General features: G+C 44.3%; 1 protein-coding gene across 7 annotated transcripts in view; it reads left to right on the forward strand.

Annotated features, from left to right (window-relative positions):
• The window catches only part of KIDINS220 (kinase D interacting substrate 220), a 1,251,292-nt gene that overhangs the window by 134,924 nt on the left and 1,091,796 nt on the right, over nt 1-24,572 (forward strand). For all 7 annotated transcript variants that reach the window (XM_085610740.1, XM_085610741.1, XM_085610744.1 and 4 more), the window contains exon 2: nt 21,624-21,771. In XM_085610740.1, the coding sequence (XP_085466866.1) occupies nt 21,664-21,771 (108 nt within the window). In that variant the 5' untranslated portion in view covers nt 21,624-21,663. The remainder of the gene's footprint in view (nt 1-21,623; nt 21,772-24,572) is intronic.

Raw genomic sequence — 24,572 nt, forward strand, 5'->3', positions numbered from 1 at the left:
TCTGTTTACTTGGGGCATCTCAATGAAATCAATCTGCATTCTTGTAAAAGGACCTCCTTCTCTGCCTATTGTTCCCAGACTCACCACTGTCTTCTTCCCAGTGTTAAATTGCTGACAAACCAAACACCTTTGACAGATGCTTTCTGCAATTGTCCTGAACTTTGCATTGTACCAGGTCTGTTTAAATGACCTAACCATCGCATCCCTCCCCAAATGTCCCTGGCCATGATACATTCTTGCCATTGACGACAAAATGGAGTTAGGCATTACTGGTCTGCCATCTCTGTAGACCCAAACATGGTCTGTTTCTCTTGGAGCACATCCTGCCTTAATCCAATCTTTTTTCTCTTCCTCTCCTGCCTCATCCTGCAACTGTTTCACTTCATCCCAGGTTTCTAAGACATTAGTAAACATCACAGAGAGAAAAGACATTTCCCCCTCTCGGTCCCGATTTATGGACTGATTTGTTTTGGCACAGTATTGCGCAACATCAATGGCGTAACGGTTTCCAACCGTGATAAAATCTTCTCCCGGTCCATGGGCAGCACATTTTACAACTGCTAACTCTTTAGGCAGCTGTATCGCCTCAAGCAATTTACCAATCATTTCAGCATTCTTTATTGGAGTTCCACTCGATGTCAAGAAACCTCTTTGTAGCCAAAGCTGGCCAAAATCATGCACCACTCCAAATCCATACTGACTATCAGTTAACACAGTCGTCCTCAAATCTTTCCCAATTTCGCAAGCTTTTGTCAATGCTATCAATTCAGCAACTTGCGCAGATTTCACTCCTTTCAATGGTGATGCTTCCATGACCTCTGAAACTTTACACACCGCATATGCTGCACATAGCACTCCATCATCATTTCTCAAGCATGAACCATCCACAAACAACACATGATCACTCTCATGCAAGGGAAGATCCCTTATGTCTGGTCTCGGTTTTGTACAGTACTCAAGCACATCCAAACAATCATGATCATCTTCCATTTTCACACACACATTTTCAATATCCGGCAAGAGTGTCGCTGGATTCACATTCACACATCTTTCAAGAGTCACATTTGATGCTCCCAGAATCACTTTTTCATATTTAGTCAACCGACTATGTGACATGTACTGGGTTCTGCTTCTTGTCAAAAGAATTGCCACATTGTGAGGTACGAATACCCTTACAGGATATCCCATTATGATTCCCTCACTTTGTTCCAGACTCCTGCATGTTGCAGCCACAGACTTCAGACAACCTGGTAAACCCACAGCTACAGGGTCAAGTGTCGATGAGAAGTACGCAATAGGCCTTCTCAGTAATCCATGCTTCTGAATTAACACTGAAAGTGCACATCCATTTCTCTCACTGCAGTACAGCTCAAACTCCTTTTCGTAGTCAGGCATACCCAAAGCTGGAGCCTCACACATTTTATTTTTGAGCTCTTCAAATGCTGCCATTTGTTCTGCATCTAGATCCAATGGATCTGTCATCTCACTTTTTGTCAGTTTAATCAGTGGCTTTGCTATCAAGGAAAAATTAATTATCCACTGACGACAATAACCCACCATACCCAGGAACATTCTCACTTCCCTCTGAGTTTTTGGGGCTTTCATTTCTCTTATTATTCTGATCCTGTCATCCGTCACTTTTCTCAGACCCTTTTCAATATTGTGTCCAAGATAATGCACCTCTTTCTTGCAAAATTGCAATTTGGCTGGAGATACCTTTAATCCTCCATCTGCCAGATGATTCAGTAAAGCTATGGTATCTACTTCACAAGCTTCACGTGTCTTTGATGCCACAAGTAGGTCATCAATGTATTGCACTAGTACTGAGCTCTCAGGCATGATCAAACTCTCCAACGATTTCTTCAATAACTGATTGAATATCGAAGGACTCTCCGTATACCCCTGTGGGATTTGACACCATGCTAAGATGCGCTGGCCAAACCTAAATGCAAAAATCGGCTGGCTATCATGATGTAATGGAATTGAAAAGAACGCATGACACAAATCAATTACTGTATACCACTCGGCATCATGTGGAATTTGATACAGGATCACTGATGGATTTGGCACGATAGGACAACATGCCACCGCAATTTGATTAACTTTTCTCAAATCCTGTACGATTCTAAATTTCCCATTAGGCTTTTTTAGTCCCATTATCGGTGAATTACACGGACTACTCAGTAGTTCTCTCAGGACTCCCTGCTGAATCATTTTCTCAATTATAGGAGTTATCCCTTCAATTATTTCTGGTGTCATTTTGTATTGAGGAATGTTAGGATATGTAATTCCCTCTTTTACTGCAATTTTCACTGGATCTACATTATTCATTAATCCCACATCCTCTCCAGTAAAATCCCAAACTGTCCTTTTCACTGTGTCTCTCAGCTCTCGAGGCAAATCCTCCGGATTAAACACAGCAAATGCACCAATTAACTCACTTTCTCTATTCTCCAGAGTCACTCGGTACAAAACATCCTCATCTGGTGTCTCAAAGGCTATTCCATCCGGTGTACAAAAAATTGTCAAGTGACCTTGCACAACAAGTCCCTACCTAACAGGTTCACTGGACTCGTGTCACAGACAATGAATCTGTGCATGTCTGAAAATTTCCCTATCTGTACTCTTACTGGTTCAGTAAGACGTGTTCTGATTTGCGTATTGGCTACACCAACTACTTGGATTGCTTCATCCGAGAGAGGAAGATTTCTAACATCTGTTGACCTGACAGTTGATCTTGTCGCACCTGTGTCTACCAAAAAAGTAACACTCTCCTCATTTATTTTCCCATCCACAAATGGTCCTGCCTGGTCTATTTCTAGAGTTGCACCAAGTATGCACTCTTCTTCCTCTCCTCGGCACCGTCAATAATCACCCTCCGATTCACTCCCTTCACTCTTTAACAAGTACTGTTGTACCTTGTTTGAACGTCTTGGTTTGTTTACCTGTTCGTCATTGTAGAATCCTGAATCCTGATTATACTTTTGTAACCCTTTATTCTGCGGCAAGGGCGGTTTTGGCTCTTGACTCTGCTGTCTCACAGCTTTCTGTTGTTGCTGTTGTTGATTATTTCCTTCATTCTGCACGTGTTGATTTAAGGATTTATTCTCATTACTCACTAATGGTGGATTAGGACACTCCGATCTCCAATGCCCCAATTGGCCACAGTTGTGACAAGGAAACTTTTTTTTCGCTTCCTCAAGACTTCCTTTTCCTTTCCCTGCATATCTAGGTCTATTCCCTGCATTGTTTCCTGGATTATTCGCCTGTTCCACTAACTGTGCTTCCTGTCTTTCCGCAACTTTCACTTGTGCCCACATTGCTTTCTCTTTCAGCTTTCTTTGTTTCGCTTCAATTTCATCACTGAAGTATTTCGCATGTCTCAGAATCTCATCTACTTTCTTACTCTGCCAATCCACTGTATGCTCACGAATTCTCTCACCAATTTCAGGTCTGAGACCATATACAAATCTGTATACAAAATGACTCAAATCTTTGTCACCCAGGTGTTCATCTCCACTGAATTGTTTAAATGCTAGTATCAGCCTCTCGTAAAAAGCATGAACTGATTCTTTCGCTTCCTGTTGTGTTCGATCTATCTTTACCCAGTCTGTCTCTTTTGCAGGGACTTTACTCTTCAGGTATACCATCACCTGATCATACTTTCTCATTACTTCTGGATCTGGTGCCCCTGTTCTTGGGTCTCTTGGATATTCCTCAGTAGGCCAACTCACAACTATTTTACACTCAGTCCACAAGTCTGCTGGAACAATTATATCAAACAGACTATTCAGGTCAACCCACAGTACTTTTGACAATTTCACAAACCTATCTACCTGCCTATACCACTCGACGGGCTTTTCTCTCAATCGAGGGAAATCATTCGTGAATGATAAAATATCCTGTCTGGTCCATGGAACATGTACATATCCTCCTCCAGGTATTTCTCTCATAGGATAATTATCCACTGGTTTCTCTTTTTCTCTCACTGGAAATGCTGAATAAGTTGTTCTATCTTCAGCTTCATCTCTTTTCTTATACCACCTATCCTTCCACTTTTCTACATCACCCCATCTTCGCAATAATGCTACCATTTCCTTAATCTGTCCTGTTCTACCAGTAGCATTCAAATTTTCAATATCCTTCTCTGTAAAATCCATCCTGTAAGTTTTTTGTAAAGCTTTCACTTTATCAATGTCAACTCCCTGCTCATTCGCTATTGCTCTTAGCCTGTCATGTGTATTTCTTGCTCTCCAGGTAATGTTCTTGCACATGAACATTAGCTCACCATCATGATGACTCTTCAGAATTTCTGTTGGAACTGTTCCTGTAACAAGCTCTTCTAGTTCTACACGTAACCTAGCCACATCAATTACTTGTGAATCTTTATCCTTTTTCTGTAGAACTTTCATCCAATCATTCAAATCCTCAACTGTTATTTCAGCAGTTTTTCTCACTGGAACCACTCTCTTTTGCGGTTCTAAAATTGGCATCCCTGAACAACTAGCTTCACTAGCATCTAATATTTCACTACATGTGTCATGTCTTGATTGTCTCAGGTCACTTCTTTCTGCTCTTTTGCCTGAATCTCCTGAAGGACCAACTGAATTTGTCAAATTATTCCCAACATATGGAATCACCAGTCCATTTTCACCTGTTCTCTGTTTGTCAAACACAGGCATAACCGGACCTATTGTTACAGGCACTGTAACAGCTTCTAGATTCTTCGTTAACTCCCTAATCTTCTCAGTCAACTCTGTTGTAGTTCTGGCTAATTGTCTGGCATTCTCATCAAGGTAGTGATCACTTCTTACCTCAGGTGTCTCATTTTCTGTCTCACTAACACACACTGTATCTCTTATTGGAGAAACAACGGGTGTACTTTTATCCGGTTCTGGTCTATATGGAGGTGGTCTCTTGTAAATCATGTCATTCAAGACCTCATCCTCATACTCATTAACTCCATATTTTCTCATTTCAGACTCAGGAACCCTTTCTGCTCCTCCTTCAACTGTTCTCATCGGATATAATCCCTCTGACATACTAACATCTCGCCACCTTTTCATTCGATCATGATGTGTCTCACGATCATGTCTCCTCCCAAACATATATCTGTAGTACCCTCCAGATCTCTGTTTTTCTCGCTCATGTACTTCCTCTTCCCATTCCACTAAAGCCTCGAACTGTGTAGGTCTTGGTTTCGGGTCTAGACATAACATCTTTTCCCGTACATTTCTCAACACGGCCAGATTAAATGAACCATGTTCTGGAAATGCTAGAACACCATCTTCTTTAGTATACCTAACCCAATTCTCCAACCATATACAGGTATGAAACCCATGTCTTGCAGCCATGAAGGATGCAGGTGTTTTCGGTGGAGGTAACAACTCACCCTCTCTCGTTTTAACATCTTTATCCTTGCTAAACCACTTTTTAATTTTGCCAAAAAATGTTTTCTTCTTTTTCTCTTCTTGGTAATACATTTTAGCGTTTACCAAAAAACTCTCTACTCTTTCCGTATTATAAATATACAATACGAATTTTCAACCAATAGCAGCGCGACTCACACTAACGCACCAATCCTGGAGCGTCTACGTCACTAAATAGTTCTTCCAATCCTTGCGCGACTCACACTAACGCACCAATCCTAGCGCGAACACTATTCTGATCTACTATCCAATCAGAGCGCGGTCTTTCTGACGTCAACAGTCGCTGCAGTCGCTTGTCTCCTGTCTTCTGTCACTCGTCTACCCCTCCTTTACAAAATCTTTTCAGTAGACTTCGTGTCAAAATTTCTACAACATAAAAACATCTCCATTGTCTGCTTCGCTAACCACAGAATAGTAAAAAGAATCTATTTCACAAGAAATCTCTCATTGACACAGTAGCACTTCCTCTACTCTGCCCTTCTAACATACATTCATTAACTGTTTCCTCTAGGACTTGTCCAAAGAGTCTTACAATCAACTAAATGTACGAACATTCACGCACATTCATACAAGGAAATATAGTACATACGCACAGAATCCTGCTTCCCGAGAACAGACAATCTGCTCCACTACAGAATTATAACATACATCAACTAAACAGCTTTCCTCTGTTCAGTTTCTCAAATAAGCTCAGAGAATACCTATTATTTCTCCCGCGATAAGCTTTAACGGTAATCCTTACGGATCCCTGGGACTTAAGACCAGAGTTTCACAGATAACCTTCACTATCATACACACTCCTTATATACCAGAAATATCTAATAGTAACATATGACAATGTCACTGATTCCGAACCCAGACAATGTGACGCGCAACTTCAATTGTCACACGTTATTCCTTACAATTCCGTCTTTCCCGAGAGCAGCATATACTTCCCTCTGCCCTACTACGGAACTGCTACCAGCTCCTAAGTTCCAGAAGCACTACATATAACTCAACATTACGACTCCAACATATAGTATTAGTACATATACCAACATCAATCAATAATCAATAATCAATAAGCTAATGTACAAGCAATCTTATCAGATCAAGACAATCATCAATAACCATCCTCTGCTACCAGGAAATTGATAGAGATCAGGGTGTGTATAATATTCCCACTACCACAGATAGAGTAATCTCACAGTTACACGCACATACATTCATCATACGCTAGGGCCCATTTCACTAAACAATATACTCTACCAGCAATAATAAACCTGTGGAAAGAAAACTCCTAGTCACATTGCATCAATATCGGGTCGATAAGATCTGGTTATTGAGACTGTCCATAAACATAATCTATACAACCTATATGGCAATAATCAAAATATAATACACAATAATTGACAAGAAATAATATCCAACACCATGTTCAAATTATATTGCTTTATCTGAAATTAGTCAAATGAAAATCAAGCAGAATAAATCATTTTTCTCATAGTTACCTATTCTAGCTAAATGTCAGAACGGGTCAGGACAAGTCTCTCGGTAAAGTCTCTCAAGACAAAGTCCCTTCAGCATCAATCCTCAGCAGCGCAGATTCGGTACGCGGCAAAGGCAAATGGCATGTGGCAAGTGGCAAGTGGCAAGTGGCAAAAACTCTCTCTAGGCTAACAATTCTTATACTAAATCGAACAAAAGAAAGATACATAGAAAAGTTGTAATGTCCGCTGGACCGCTGAGCAGAGCGAGAAGGAAAGGATGTAACATTGCTACATTCGAAAATCTCCGCTCAGGAAAATCACAAAATAAAGACTACGGAACAGGAACCAAGAATCACAAATGTATCTTGTTAGTTCTACTTCTCCTCGGCAATGAGACCAATGTTCAGAGTCTTTCTCTAAGGCTCCTTTGTTTTCCCAAGGCTGCCAAGGACGTTCCATTTCACTCGAAGATTACCCCGGCTGCTGATGTCCTCACGGAAAATTTCACAAGGCAAGCAAGGACTGTGGTCAGCTGACTTCAGGACCATATTCAGCAGGGCTCTCTTCCATCACAGTTTTCTATTTTCAAATCGAGGCCAGGCTTACAAAATCGGCCATCTTTAACTAGGCCACCATAGGCCACAACAGACCATCTTAATTAAAAGAAACAAAAACAACATTACCACAGCATAGTGATTAAACAGTGTTAACCGCACTAATACCCTTATGTGTATGCATCTATCTAGCACTTGCAACATAGAAAAGCATTAATTCGGAAAGCGTTTTGTGCTCAAAAATAAACAGCACATAGCAACGTTTAAACATGAAAACACGCACGTTATTGTTAAACAGCACATTTATGCGCACCCACGTGTAACTCTCTCTTATTAGGACAAACGGATTGATTAATATAAACACACTTGCACAAGACAAATAATTAATTATTAATAATTAATAAATCAGTATGACAAATAGACATGCCAGAGCTTCAAAAACCAACGAATTTACAAACAGAAAACTCTGCTCCAGCAACTGCACTGGCTTTCTATTACCTGAAGGAGCATGGATTCTTAAATCTCGAACGTCGGGTGTGGACCTTTTTAGGTCTCACCTGGCCCAGCGCATGCGCTGGTCTGGCGAGACTTTTAGTTAGGGCTTCAAAAAATGCTACCATGGCCGGCCTACAGCTTGTGTGCATGTGCGCGGGCGCGCGCTTACGAGCAGAGGCGCCATATGGCTTTCCTCGTCATGCTCATGAAGCGCATCGCTCGCCGCGCTTGATCGCGATCACTTTCGCGGCTGCGCGGCCGTGTCACTTTCACGGCCGCGCAGCCAATGCTTGTTCCCTTTCGCTCTTCCTCCATTTCTAGACCCTCTTCCTTTGTGCTGCTATGTAAATACGTTTACCTCTGGTTCTCAAACCCTTTCTTCTCACTCTTCTTTACTCCACCTTTTATCTTCTTTGCCCCCGCCCCATTATCTATTTTTCTCTACGAGTCCATGTATCCCCGTTTCTGTCCCTTAGCCCGTCTTCTTTATCTCTACTCCTGCTTTTCTCCCGTACTGTTCCAATCCCCTCAACACATTGTTCTCCCTTTCCTCCTCTTCTCCTGCCCTTCTACCCGCTTACCAGAGTTTCTCTTCCTTTTTCTCATTCCTTCTTCTTTATATTGTTTTGCTTCTTACTCGCGCTCCCTCTTCCGCCATCATCCTTCCCGTCGCGCCATCTCTCTATCTTTTTGTCTCTCCTGTCACTTCTTTTCCAGTTTTTTACCCTCCATCGTGCACTTCTTTCTTCCTCATCTTCCCTCCATCTCTCCCCCATCCCCTACAACAGGGACCAGGCCGGAAACATTCTGTTCCTCACAGTCTGTGGACGCGCCCTGTAATCACGGCAGGCGCAGATGTCACCCTGGAGATAGGATGATTAGCCGCCGGCAGCAGCAGGTACTGCAATTACAGGCTTTAGGGGAAAGTCTGCATCTTAAGGCGACAGGCACACCGCCCGCAGGGGGTTCGGAAGGTGCGTGGTACACTGGGAGTATATCTATCGAGTTATATACATAGCGCTTTAAGCGACGGGTAAGTGTTCTTCCGCACAGCATCAACGCCTTCCTTACAATACAGAGACTATATTTTGCAAGTAGCGCCGCTGCGAGGTGCTTTGGATTCAGTTGATCATATCAGGTGACGCACTGAGGGTGCTAGGGGCTATATCGCCATGATAGCGCCAGTTGCTCACAATCCTTTCCAGTCACAGCCTTCTACTAGGGCCCTCTCCAAGCTTTTCACATGTCCCATGTGCCCCAAGAGCCTCATCCTAGCCACGTGACCCAAGCTCGCTGAGTTGTACCTAAGTGCCCCTGGAATGTCACACAGGCTGCCCAGTGTACATCTTCTGTGTCCAAGATTCCCGACACTATATTGGCCCCACTTACTGACGTGTAGTATGCCCCAGACTCCCCAGACTATGCATGTGGCATCAGGGCTTCATTCTGTCCATACTCCACAAACACCCCTCACTGACTGTGTGTCCCAAGCCCCTCTCTAATTGGCTATATACCCAAAGGTTCTCACGCCCCCAATGTGCCCTAAGCTCTTCACCTGTCCACGTGCCCAAAGTTTGTCACAATGCAAAAACGTGTCCCATATTCTTTGCAGTTTGTGTGCCCAAAGCATGGCTCAAGGGAGGCGTGGGAGAATGGGGGTTCCTCTGCAGGGTTGGATTGGGATCAAAAAACGGCCCGGGCACACCAAAAAAGCATTGACATAGCCAATAGGTCTCGCCTTTGGGACCTTATAAGTGTTTAGCCATGCAACAGTTGATGTTGTTGCAGGAAGGATATTGTGCTGCATAACTAAATGCTTATAAATCCCAAAGGCGAGACCTATTGGCTATGCCAATGCTTGTTTTTGTCATCGTGGAGAGATTTAGGAGCAATCATTTATATACATTTCCATAAACAAAGAAGACCAATGACACTCCACAGGAAATAAAGAGAATTGTAATAAGTTTTAAAAAGATATATTTATGATTTTAATTAAATTAAGGTCATTAATGCATTAGGTATTCAGATTTAAGCATGATGATTACAAGTTTAAATGGTCTAGGAACTGATTTTTCAGGATAAGGAAAAATACAACATTAACAAGAACTAAACAAAATACAAAAATATCCAAATTGTGTGTTTCTTAAAGGAAACGCCTAATCTAAATTAAGCAGGTATACGTCAGGAAAGGGCATTTGGTTAGGCAAATAAGGTAAGGTGACAGCTTCAAAAAGGAAAATGACAACAGAATGTGAATGCTTAGGCATTATGCCTTTGCACTTTGGAAGCAGAGCTCAGCAGAGGTGAGAAGGGTCTTCTCTGTTCAAAGTCAGCTAGGGTCTCCTTTCTAGCCTAAGGAGCAAACACTAATATTATTCAACAGGGCACTAGTTAGCCAAATTACTGCTTGTTCTCACTTTCGGAAGCCAGTCTTATTACTTCAGACTCTTTGAGCAGGTAAACTCCCCTCTTTCTCGTTTCAACCCAGTGGGCCCTTGCGTCGCTATGCCCTTGAATTGTTACACTGTACAGACTGTTGGATTCAGTGTGCTGTTCCCACGAGTCCCTAGGTCCTTCCATCCTGGCACCTTCTTATTTTGATGAGAACCTCACTATCAGTTGTCTATTATATAACAGTAGACCATTCACTAGCTAGGAAAAGGCATTTGGAAAAAGACAGCAGCTAGAGTGGAAAAACACATAACGTGTAAAACAAACGGAAATGAAATGTGCTGGCCTCTTAGCCTTAACGTGTAAAATTCAAAATGAGAACAAAATAAGGCTAACTTATATATAGCATGTTAACTCAGTTGCTGCTCACAATGGCTGAATGTGGTCACCTACTTATAGGATTAATATGCACGTTATTCAACAATGTAAATGACATTTTACTAATAAATACGTTAATTATGCATATGTAGAATTGTGCTCCTATAGACCCAAAGAATTATGTTCAAATCTTTATGCCTTGTGTGTAAATAACTCAACAATTTTCACTCCAGCCCTTTGTCTGGAAGATTTTGTTTTTAAAAAAACCAGATAAATGGTAATGTCAGAAATGTCACCTTTATGCAATACCCAAAAGATTTGTCAGGTCACTTTGGGTGGCATGGCTTTTTCGGATGCAGCCACCAGACTTTGGAGCAAGATGTCCTTTCATTTGTGCAAGGAACCATCGTTAACCAATTTCAGAAACTTTCTGAAGATACTGCTTTTCCCAGTTCAGTAATTGAAGTAGCACCCGCTTTACTTTGACACTGTGTGGGCTATCTGATTAGATTTTAGTGCCAAGGTACCTTTGGGTGAATGCTGTGCTTTACAAAAGGAAAAAAAATGAAACCTTTAATGAACCTCCGGTGCAGATTTGCAAATGTTATTAGAACATGTCTGGCATTTTAAAGTTGATTATTACTCATTTGTGGAATTTATATAGCGTATAATCCTACTCCAGTGGGAAGGACAGCCAAATGTGCAAAAGCATTTTTCCCTTTATTTCTCTGAAAAAAAGTTTTTTCTACCTCTTTTCCCACATTCTCCCCCAAAAAGCTGGGAGCGATCTGTTCCTCTGCTCATCACACAACAAGACTTTCTCCACATTTTGGCTGAAGTAAATCTCTCATCATTTCCAGGGTGGGGATGGGTTGAACTTCAGTTTGTATTGGAATCTTTTTATTAGCATTTCATAAAGACAAAGAAATAAAAGACTAGAAAAGGGAGTTACAAACAGGCTTGCTTATAACTAATAGCCTAACCTGTCCCTCCCGTCGTATCACATTGCATGCTTGCATTTCAGTTTGCTTGTGAATGCCTACGAACATACGTGTTTGTGGGCGTTCACAGAATTACACAGCTAACCACTCTTTAGTATGCCCACTTTCCACCCCTTGCATGAGCATTACAACTGCTTATTTCTCCGCACTTGTGGCTGATACAACTGCAGTAGTAAACTATATGCCTGCCAGGATTTCTTTTGTGGGTTGCTGGCATACGTAAATGTGGAGATTTTCACTCCTAAAAGCAAGTTTACAACCAAAAATGTGTTTGAGAATCGAGCCCTACATCTTGAGGATTGGGGCAAAAAAAAAAAAAGCAGATGTGGTTGAGCAGAGGGTTGTATTTGAGGATGTGCATATGTGTTTATGCCATATGTGAACACAACTGTGGCTAAATAACACTTTTTATTTAGAACTTGTGTGCCAATATACACACTTTTAGTCATTCATTACTATAGTCCAAGGGTCGCATTCTGTATTATTATCACAATACGGGTTAATTAACTTGAGAAACCAATACGGTTTGTCTCACAGATTACATTCTAGAACCAACCATTAAGTGGGTCGCACACCGCTCGTCATACTGGCAAGTAGCCCCATAGGATTCTGGACAATGAAGTAGCAGCGGCGAGTACACCTATGCTACGAGTGTTAAATAAGTGCCATCCCTGGACACGTGTTTCGAGGTAGTTGCCTCTCGTCAGCAGGGAGCAGGTCTGTATGTGGGGTGCCGGTAGACTGCCAAATATACAAGGTTAAATACCTTTCACGGCGCGCGGGTGCGGGATCCTGACTCGTCAGCCGTTTAGCTCGAGGGAGCTTTAAAGTCAACCATTAAGTGGGTCGCACACCGCTCGTCATACTGGCAAGTAGCCCCATAGGATTCTGGACAATGAAGTAGCAGCGGCGAGTACACCTATGCTACGAGTGTTAAATAAGTGCCATCCCTGGACACGTGTTTCGAGGTAGTTGCCTCTCGTCAGCAGGGAGCAGGTCTGTATGTGGGGTGCCGGTAGACTGCCAAATATACAAGGTTAAATACCTTTCACGGCGCGCGGGTGCGGGATCCTGACTCGTCAGCCGTTTAGCTCGAGGGAGCTTTAAAGTCAACCATTAAGTGGGTCGCACACCGCTCGTCATACTGGCAAGTAGCCCCATAGGATTCTGGACAATGAAGTAGCAGCGGCGAGTACACCTATGCTACGAGTGTTAAATAAGTGCCATCCCTGGACACGTGTTTCGAGGTAGTTGCCTCTCGTCAGCAGGGAGCAGGTCTGTATGTGGGGTGCCGGTAGACTGCCAAATATACAAGGTTAAATACCTTTCACGGCGCGCGGGTGCGGGATCCTGACTCGTCAGCCGTTTAGCTCGAGGGAGCTTTAAAGTCAACCATTAAGTGGGTCGCACACCGCTCGTCATACTGGCAAGTAGCCCCATAGGATTCTGGACAATGAAGTAGCAGCGGCGAGTACACCTATGCTACGAGTGTTAAATAAGTGCCATCCCTGGACACGTGTTTTGAGGTAGTTGCCTCTCGTCAGCAGGGAGCAGGTCTGTATGTGGGGTGCCGGTAGACTGCCAAATATACAAGGTTAAATACCTTTCACGGCGCGCGGGTGCGGGATCCTGACTCGTCAGCCGTTTAGCTCGAGGGAGCTTTAAAGTCAACCATTAAGTGGGTCGCACACCGCTCGTCATACTGGCAAGTAGCCCCATAGGATTCTGGACAATGAAGTAGCAGCGGCGAGTACACCTATGCTACGAGTGTTAAATAAGTGCCATCCCTGGACACGTGTTTCGAGGTAGTTGCCTCTCGTCAGCAGGGAGCAGGTCTGTATGTGGGGTGCCGGTAGACTGCCAAATATACAAGGTTAAATACCTTTCACGGCGCGTGGGTGCGGGATCCTGACTCGTCAGCCGTTTAGCTCGAGGGAGCTTTAAAGTCAACCATTAAGTGGGTCGCACACCGCTCGTCATACTGGCAAGTAGCCCCATGGGATTCTGGACAATGAAGTAGCAGCGGCGAGTACACCTATGCTACGAGTGTTAAATAAGTGCCATGCCTGGACACGTGTTTCGAGGTAGTTGCCTCTCGTCAGCAGGGAGCAGGTCTGTATGTGGGGTGCCGGTAGACTGCCAAATATACAAGGTTAAATACCTTTCACGGCGCGCGGGTGCGGGATCCTGACTCGTCAGCCGTTTAGCTCGAGGGAGCTTTAAAGTCAACCATTAAGTGGGTCGCACACCGCTCGTCATACTGGCAAGTAGCCCCATAGGATTCTGGACAATGAAGTAGCAGCGGCGAGTACACCTATGCTACGAGTGTTAAATAAGTGCCATCCCTGGACACGTGTTTCGAGGTAGTTGCCTCTCGTCAGCAGGGAGCAGGTCTGTATGTGGGGTGCCGGTAGACTGCCAAATATACAAGGTTAAATACCTTTCACGGCGCGCGGGTGCGGGATCCTGACTCGTCAGCCGTTTAGCTCGAGGGAGCTTTAAAGTCAACCATTAAGTGGGTCGCACACCGCTCGTCATACTGGCAAGTAGCCCCATAGGATTCTGGACAATGAAGTAGCAGCGGCGAGTACACCTATGCTACGAGTGTTAAATAAGTGCCATCCCTGGACACGTGTTTCGAGGTAGTTGCCTCTCGTCAGCAGGGAGCAGGTCTGTATGTGGGGTGCCGGTAGACTGCCAAATTACAAGGTTAAATACCTTTCACGGCGCGCGGGTGCGGGATCCTGACTCGTCAGCCGTTTAGCTCGAGGGAGCTTTAAAGTCAACCATTAAGTGGGTCGCACACCGCTCGTCATACTGGCAAGTAGCCCCATAGGATTCTGGACAATGAAGTAGCAGCGGCGAGTACACCTATGCTACGAGTGTTAAATAAGTGCCATCCCTGGACACGTGTTTCGAGGTAGTTGCCTCTCGTCAGCAGGGAGCAGGTCTGTATGTGGGGTGCCGGTAGACTGCCAAATATACAAGGTTAAATACCTTTCACGGCGCGCGGGTGCGGGATCCTGACTCGTCAGCCGTTTAGCTCGAGGGAGCTTTAAAGTCAACCATTAAGTGGGTCGCACACCGCTCGTCATACTGGCAAGTAGCCCCATAGGATTCTGGACAATGAAGTAGCAGCGGCGAGTACACCTATGCTACGAGTGTTAAATAAGTGCCATCCCTGGACACGTGTTTCGAGGTAGTTGCCTCTCGTCAGCAGGGAGCAGGTCTGTATGTGGGGTGCCGGTAGACTGCCAAATATACAAGGTTAAATACCTTTCACGGCGCGCGGGTGCGGGATCCTGACTCGTCAGCCGTTTAGCTCGAGGGAGCTTTAAAGTCAACCATTAAGTGGGTCGCACACCGCTCGTCATACTGGCAAGTCGCCCCATAGGATTCTGGACAATGAAGTAGCAGCGGCGAGTACACCTATGCTACGAGTGTTAAATAAGTGCCATCCCTGGACACGTGTTTCGAGGTAGTTGCCTCTCGTCAGCAGGGAGCAGGTCTGTATGTGGGGTGCCGGTAGACTGCCAAATATACAAGGTTAAATACCTTTCACGGCGCGCGGGTGCGGGATCCTGACTCGTCAGCCGTTTAGCTCGAGGGAGCTTTAAAGTCAACCATTAAGTGGGTCGCACACCGCTCGTCATACTGGCAAGTAGCCCCATAGGATTCTGGACAATGAAGTAGCAGCGGCGAGTGCACCTATGCTACGAGTGTTAAATAAGTGCCATCCCTGGACACGTGTTTCGAGGTAGTTGCCTCTCGTCAGCAGGGAGCAGGTCTGTATGTGGGGTGCCGGTAGACTGCCAAATATACAAGGTTAAATACCTTTCACGGCGCGCGGGTGCGGGATCCTGACTCGTCAGCCGTTTAGCTCGAGGGAGCTTTAAAGTCAACCATTAAGTGGGTCGCACACCGCTCGTCATACTGGCAAGTAGCCCCATAGGATTCTGGACAATGAAGTAGCAGCGGCGAGTACACCTAAGCTCCCTGAGCTATGGGTTGACGAGCCCGGATCCCGCACCCGCGCGCCGTGAGAGGTACTATACCTGATAATTTTTGGCAGTCTACAGCACCCCGCATACGTACCTGCTCCCTGCTGACGAGAGGCAATTACCTCGAAACACGTGTCCAGGGATGGCATTTTAAACTTTTTACTCGTGGCATAGGTGTACCCGCCGCTGTCACTACATTCTCCAGAATCCTATGGGGCTATTTGCTAGTATGACGAGCGGTGTGCGACCCACTTCGCATTTTGTATTTAAAGCTCCCTGAGCTATGGGTTGACGAGCCCGGATCCCGCACCCGCGCGCCGTGAGAGGTACTATACCTGATAATTTTTGGCAGTCTACAGCACCCCGCATACGTACCTGCTCCCTGCTGACGAGAGGCAATTACCTCGAAACACGTGTCCAGGGATGGCATTTTAAACTTTTTACTCGTGGCATAGGTGTACCCGCCGCTGTCACTACATTCTCCAGAATCCTATAGGGCTATTTGCTAGTATGACGAGCGGTGTGCGACCCACTTCGCATTTTGTATTTAAAGCTCCCTGAGCTATGGGTTGACGAGCCCGGATCCCGCACCCGCGCGCCGTGAGAGGTACTATACCTGATAATTTTTGGCAGTCTACAGCACCCCGCATACGTACCTGCTCCCTGCTGACGAGAGGCAATTACCTCGAAACACGTGTCCAGGGATGGCATTTTAAACTTTTTACTCGTGGCATAGGTGTACCCGCCGCTGTCACTACATTCTCCAGAATCCTATGGGGCTATTTGCTAGTATGACGAGCGGTGTGCGACCCACTTCGCATTTTGTATTTAAAGCTCCCTGAGCTATGGGTTGACGAGCCCGGATCCCGCACCCGCGCGCCGTGAGAGGTACTATACCTGATAATTTTTGGCAGTCTACAGCACCCCGCATACGTACCTGCTCCCTGCTGACGAGAGGCAATTACCTCGAAACACGTGTCCAGGGATGGCATTTTAAACTTTTTACTCGTGGCATAGGTGTACCCGCCGCTGTCACTACATTCTCCAGAATCCTATGGGGCTATTTGCTAGTATGACGAGCGGTGTGCGACCCACTTCGCATTTTACATGCTAGAACCAGTTTACAGTAAAAACACTGGCCACACTGAAGAAACTTTGTGATTCTATCTTAACTGTCTTGTGTCTAGATATGATTATATATCTTTGTAACTGCCTCACATAAAAACACAACATGGAATAAACCGTTGACCAATTTATGAGAACAAGCTTAAGCAGCTTTTTCAGTAATTCTACCCGGCCAATCTTATAAAAAGTATTGTTTATCAAAATGCGCTGCTTAGATTTCTTTTGAAGTATGATTGTCCAGGAGTGCTCGGCAGGAAACCAAGGGAATTTTGAGGTGTGGTTTGGGGAGTAGAAATATGTGTAACTTGTGTATCTTGAACAGCCTAAATGTTGATCCAAGTCTGAGGTCGAGCTGGAAATTATTCCAGAGTATTTGAGCCTACTGCTGATCTTTCCGTGCTTACGTTTCTGTATCACTTGTCTCTCTAGAGTTTGGGTCCTGTTGATGCTGGTTTCCCTGGAGAGTGACACGTGCTCGGGTGTGTTGTCGGCCCTTGGTGGATGGCAGTCTTGTGAATAATGCACAGAGGGTGGAACTGAATATTTGCCTGGAGAGTGAGCTGATCTTTCTTTTACTGTGAGGTGAGGTGAGGTGAGGTGATGTGTTGTAATGTGCAAGACTCCATTACTTAGTCTTGCAGGATGTGCAAGGAAGCTTTTAGTGAATTGTGTGGTGATGTAGGGGAGACCTGTTGGTTTTTCAGTCCACTGGTGAGCTGGGCAGTGGCTTGTACTGTGCTATAAACACTTGGTTGGGAGAGGTGGACTTTATCTTCCTTATCAATTGTATTTGGTGCCATTCTGATGATGGTTTTTGGGGGATTTGTGTCCAGGAGAAGAGTTGCAGATCCATAAGGAATCTAGTGGCTTGGTGCAGTTGAGGCGAAGTATGAAAGCCTCTAGGACAGTGTCATGGAACCATGATTATTCATGTGGGTCTCTGTCCTTTTCCATGAGATGAAGGATTCATTATTTCTGCTTTTTAATTTTAGTCTGAAGTGTACCGCTGATCCAGTAGAATCTTAGAAGACATCTGTCCTATGTTGATGATACGTTCAGATAAAGTTCGATTTGTTGAGGTATTGATGGATGGATACCCCTAGCGTGCCTGATGGGCCCTACGGATTGAAAATTCCAAGATGGAGCGGACTGTTGATCTAAGCCCAAGGGTTGTAAGCTGAGGTGGCAAAGCAGCTTGAGTGAAATTTCATTTAGGTGTAAAGGGGTGTTGAATGTAATTATTTGGGTGTAGTGGATGAGGGAGGGTAAAGATATTTATTACTTTTGACTTGGAGGGATGCAGGGGTTAAGACTTAGGCAGACCATGGCTTTTCAGTGATCAATAGGGACCGGTGTGTTCCCGAAGCGAGTCAGTGAGTTTTGAAGTGTTGAGATGGTTTCTGTCCCATTGTGTGCTATGTCTGCCTGCGTGAGTTGTTCTTGAGTACTGGATCGTTTAGTTTAGTATGTTTTGCATGCTCAGTGTTTGGTTAGCTGGTGGAGAGCCAGGACGCTGGAACAAATTCACAGATGGGAATGTGATCTGCGTGAGAATGCGCCCTTGGACTGCTGTTACTGGAGGGTGATCAGTACAAGTAAACAGTAATTGAGAATCTCGGAAGCCTTTCGCACTAGGTGCGTCTTATAACCAATATTTTTGTATTGCAGCAATTGCTTTAGGCTAAACTGTGCAAGGAATATTTACAAGGTCACACAGTTTATGGGCATGCGTTATAACTCTGAGTCGAGTCACCTCTGCAGTGCGGTGCACGTGGAGCCATAGCCCAGTGGCTTTAATTAGCACCGCCAAACTACCTGGTTTCTTCTGGACTGTGTGCTTGTGGGTGGCCCAATTGCATTCTAATGTTTAGTAGCATCAGCGAGGCACATTGTTTTATTTTTGTCAGTGAGACACATTGTTTTAACCACTTTGTAGTGTTTTTTCAATTTTATAGACCAACACCGCTCTGTCTCACCTCGATACTAATAAAAAAAAAAATATAATAGACACATTTATCTTGACACGCTTGTTATTCAGACATTACCTTGTTTCAAGCTGGGGTTCTTTTGAACTTAACTCGTGATAAGCCACGATCAGTTGACACAGGTCACGCAGAGGATACAAAGCCGCGGGCACCCCCGCTCCCCCACTTCTCGGCGAACCGTCAGAAGTGAAACCCACTCACTCTGAATTAGGTTGGAAAAACGCAAGGCCCACCCCTTTGTTCTTCTCCGTCATAAGAATAATCCTCGCCCTTCACCCACGCACATCAAGTGTGGCTCAGCAGTAATCTCCACAGTAGGAAATCTCCGGTGGATGAATCAAAACAGCATACTATAGTCCGCAAAAGCACCAAGAAGCCCACTAATTGGCGATCTTTGGATAATATAAATACACAGTAAGTAACATGACGTAGCTGAGTGTACTCCACCTTTCCCGACGGACAAAAACACTTCTGTTAATTCGGTTTAAATATCCTGGATTTGGTTATTCGACTGTGAGGAATAAAATGATGATGCAAGCGCGCCATCTGCTGTTAAAAGTAAAAATAGGTTTTCAAAAGAGGGGAGATGATGCTTACTCCTGTGCATTAATGCAAGACGAGTGAGATAATTGTAAGATCAATTAAAGCGTGTGACATGAGCAGGAGCTATGTATCCTTTAAATAGCCGAAATTTAACCAGCACCTGCTTGGCCGAATGGGTCAGCATTCATTAGTGGTTGCCAGCAGAAGCCCCTTATTATTTCACCCAAAAGGAAAATGACGATCAAATTGTAATTTTTGTAATGCATTTTGTTTTTTGGTGTATTTCCATAATACTCAAACCCTAATGCTTCTCCTTTTCTCATGGGATTATTGGGGATGGGGTTGCTGTTACAGTATCTCTCACAATTTCAGTTAGTGATGAATAGGAGCACAATCCTATATCTGGCCATACTTTGAATAAGTTTGAAGAAAACCGTATGGTAAACTTTTTTTATGACACTCCTGAACAAAATGGAATAGATCGCTGAATGGGTTTAATTCCTTAACCTGCTCATTTATCTAAACACAGTTGCCACACTTTTTTGAGAGCTGCATATTTCCCTAGTACCAGATTCGTAAATGAATGCCACCTTATCCTGAGGATGGCAGGTAAGTTGAATATTGGTGCCCTTTCACGTCTCCAGGTTTGTGGATGGCTGCGGGGCCACAGCTCCCAAAGCTCCAACTGAAGGGAGAAGATGCCCTCTGAGATGCCCTTGGTTGGCGGCAGGTGTTCAGTGGGGCTGCTACCCTAGCACTGAGGGTGTAATGGTGAGCGTGGTATCAGCTCGTGCCTTACTCTAGGTATACTTTACCAGTGATATTGATAGTTTATAAAGCACTCGATTGCCAAGGGCGTCTTGGCGCTAGCGTCCGTATATACTGAAAGGAAAAAACGTGTGTGGCAGAGTAAAAGATCGCACTAAAGATTCAGGCTTTGTGAAAAGAGCCATGTTTTAAGTCGTTTCCTGAATTTAGAAGGGTTGGTAGAGATTTGAGGTACGAGGGTAGCATAGCGTATTCAACAGTTTAATGGGAGGCATCTGAAAGACGTCTTCCTCCTCAAGATTCTTTCCTAATTTTAGATGTCTCCACTAATTTGGTAGAGCCATAACGGAGGGATCTTTTGGGTACATACCATAGAATACCTTTCTCAAGTAGAGTGGGCCTGAATCGTAAGTGCTGTGTATGCCAAACAAAGCACGTTTGAAAGCTGCTCTTTTCCCAAATGGCAGCCAGTAAAGTACAATCAATATCTTTAAATCCACAAAATTCAAAAAGTATATAACAAGGAGTCTTGAAGCTTCTTGTCTTCAGTTTGTCTATATTTGAAGTCCAGTGCGAAAATGCATACAGCAGCCCAGCCAACGTGTTTTGTCCAACATGGACTTCGTCAGGGTTGGGTCTATCTTACATAAATAGAAAGGACGGATCCGGGCGGCATTCGAACTTGATCGCTGCACATGGCAGATTTGACATAAAGGCAATTATCCTTTGAAGCCGTTTGGACGCTACGGGGAATTCCAGCGTGTGTTTGCAACAAAATAGAAAGAAGATCGCATCATCTATTTATGAAAGATAGACCCAACCCTGACAAAGTCCATATTGGACGAAACACGTTGGCTGGGCTGGTGTATGCATTATCGCACTTGACTTCAAATAAAGACAAACTGAAAACAAGAAGCTTCAAGACTCCTTGCTCTGTACTTTTTTGAATTTTGTGGATTTAAAGATATTGATTGTACTTTACAGCTTAATTGTATATAAGTATATGCTCCTTTTCATTGCTTTATCATTGGGAGAGAAATACCTTTTCTCTTATGTTTGACTTCTAAGAGGTGGGGTCACGTTGAGTTGAGCATCATCAAGTAACAAAAGGATTGAGAACTACTATACTTGTGCAGCCGACATTAGCCTACACTGCAGATAGCATATCCCTAACTGGAAGTCAGTAAAGCTGCTCGATGGTTTGGGAGACTGATGTTTATTAAGGAATTTTCATCAGAAGAGGAGCTGCTGCATTTTTAAGTGTCTGCAATTTGTTCATGTGCCTTTTTTGTATGCCCATATGAAGGGCATTGCAGTGATCAATCTTGGAAAGGACTAATTTAGTTATTGCTGATTTCTGTAAATCAAAGGGGATGGTCGGAAGAATATTTTTATAATGTTCTTAAAAGATAAACACGTGTAGTAGCATTTCTGTCTATGTCCCTGTTAACTTAGGTTTCAATGTTCTTTGTTTGTGTTTATAGGTGTCTGCTGCTATTGCAGTAGTTCTCATTACAAAAGAAGATGGCGAGTTTAGTTTCTCAGAGCTTGCTGACCTTTGTCGAAGATGACAACGTCCCTGCATTGAAATTACTTCTTGAAAAATATAAGGACGTGGATGAAAGAAATGAGGTAAGATGAACTTCATGCCTATAAATAATTGTCATTAGTTGTTAATTAAAATAAAAAGGCGTTAATCGTTGAGGTCTGAAAAAGCCCCCCCCCCCCCGCTGCTGCCAAATACCATGAATGGCCATTGCTGCCACTAGGCCTGCAATAGACGCATCAGAATGGCACTTATAAACTATAGCTACCAGGGGCGGCTGATTACATTTTAAACTGGTGAGGCGTAAGCATAACGAATCCACGTATGCGAGCGAGCGCAGCGAGCCTGGCGGCATTAATGGGGATTCGGGGGGGTTCTCCACCCGTGAAGACATTTTTTACAAATTTGGCATCTTTTTGGTGTGATTTTCAGCACTATTTCTGTGATAAATGGACTAGGAATTCGGTTCTTCTAGGCATTCATAGAAGAAAACTCATACATTATTTCAGAGAATTTCTGGGTTGCCAAGCAAGTCTGACTTCTGAAGAGGGCTAGGGTACTAAGCAAGACTGCTTTGGCTCTACCCTTACCATTAGAAAACACTAGTTAGCGATGTGAACAAGTTCAATGGACAAATCTGGGGTCTAGGGAGAGTCCCTCTCCTGAGAAAGAAATTTAAAAAAGATTGGCAAACTCTGCTCCGGCTCGTCTCCTTCACCTTGCGGTCCACGGCCTCACGGTTCTGAAGAGCATGTTGCACCACATCTTGGATTTGGCGTGCGCCAGCAGATCAGCTTCACTTGCTGTCATGACTGCAGCTATGCATTCAGGCTTGCATACTCCAAGGAGATCTGCTCCAAACGTGAGCCTGAAAGAACAAGATGCAAGGCGCCCAGGGAGGACTTTGCGAGGGGTATGGTAGCAGGATGTGAGAGGTTATTTACATCATGGGTGGGTTTGGGGATGTGAGAGTTAGCTGAGGGGAAGTGAGGGGTGAGACTCTGCCGCCATATGGCTTTGCTTGCATGATATTTAGCTATGACTTGGGATACTCGAAGTGTTTGCTATAGGCGTGAAGCCAGCAAGGGTGAAAGCCGCTGTTTTCACAACCCCCCACAAGAAAGCAGGGACCCTGCAATACACCTGTGCAAAAAAAGACACTGAGTGCAAGCTCCCATCACAAGGTGCTTGAGAGACAATAATAATATGACAGAAAAAAATCTATTACAAATGGATGGATCCATCGTTCCCGCAAAATGGTCAATAAAATCGATATAAAATTATAAGATGTATGTTGGTGGTTAATTTTCATATTCTGGGATGATCATTCACAAAGTTATCTAAAACCTACATTCAAGGCAAACGAACCCGAAGATATTTAGCATCCGGATATTCTACTGAATGAACAGCATTCTTTCAGGCATACACCCCTACACATTATGTGCAGCCATACACATGTTCTGCATCTTATGCTGGAAATTTCAGTTGCCTACGGGACACTGGGTAACCTGGCCTCCCATCAGTCTGAGATTCGTGTTAGTCAAAGGGCTAAAATTACTGAAAGAGGGAGGACACTAATTACACTCACACTATTGCCCAAAATGCTGAAACGGGAGCAATACCTAAACGGAAACACCACCAGGATCCAAAAAGGTATAAATGCTCAGCCCCTAAGAACAAACATGAGGCCCCCAATATAGTGAGCTATTTCAATGGTCCCACAAAAGAAACTCATTCAAAAGAAACTCATATTTCCCAAAACACACTAGACTCCGAGCTAATCAATGGGTCTGGCATTCACAAATTGGCTATACACTACAGGTTCCCTCGATCCCGTGCAGTAATCGTTTCCTTCCTCTTGCCGAACAGGTACAGATGCCCCCGTCACAATTGATACACGCAGGGCCCCAGGCAAGAAAATCTTTCCCCTCTATCCCCACAGATGATTCCGCCTCCTTAGTACAGCAAATCATTGAACTCACGAAAGAGGTAGGGGGCCTTAAGATTATGCTAACACGAATAGCTTCCAACCTTAAAGTACATACACTTTGTCGCTGATACAGAAATTTTATATTTTCGCCAGACACAACTTAAAAAGGCACATTACATGATCACTGTGGGAGTTTATCAAGCTCAAAAGATGGTCAGGGTTAGGAAATCGAAAAGTGCAAAAAATTGTGAAAGAACCCTACAGCCGGCCGTATACGTAATTGACATAAAACTTTAGTTCACACGGATCAAACTGCTGACTTTTTAAAGTATTAATGAGAAATATGACAAACAACTTTCTTGATGTCAAAATGCCATTTGATTTAGTAAACCTGCAGTGTATGAACATGAATTTGGGCCACACGCATTTCCAAAATATTTAATTAGCTTGAAGTCTGAAAATAGAAGCGAGTCGCGGCTCGCGGGGTGTGGGCGAGGGGGAGTGTCGTGCAGGGTGCGGGATGGGGGGTTGTAAAATAAAATAAAAATCTTACCTGGGCCGCGCCGCCTCGGGTCCGTTGGTGCCTTCAACAGCCGCATCACTGCTGCAGTGCTGGCAAGTGGCAACCCCTCTCAGCCAATCCTGGCACTGGAGCAGCACCAGGATTGACTTAGGGCACGGTTAATCTCCGCCCACCAGCCAGCCCATTAGGAGACCGAGGTTTGAGCCTTTGCTCAACCCTCGCTCTCCTAATGGACGTGCGCCAGCCTGAGCAGACACCAGTGCGCATGACTGGGCATGGCAGAAAAATTTGCCGACCTTCCCCACTCATGCGCACTTGTGCTGCTGCCTGCCCTGGGCCCTGACAATGCCTGTCAGTCAACATGACGCCGGACCGCCAACCCACGTCATGCTGACTGACATGATTGTCAGTTCTCCTTCGGTGTCTCTGAATTT

Source organism: Triturus cristatus, chromosome 6 (assembly GCF_964204655.1).
Source record: "Triturus cristatus chromosome 6, aTriCri1.1, whole genome shotgun sequence".
In the NCBI taxonomy this organism is placed as follows: Eukaryota; Metazoa; Chordata; class Amphibia; order Caudata; family Salamandridae; genus Triturus; species Triturus cristatus.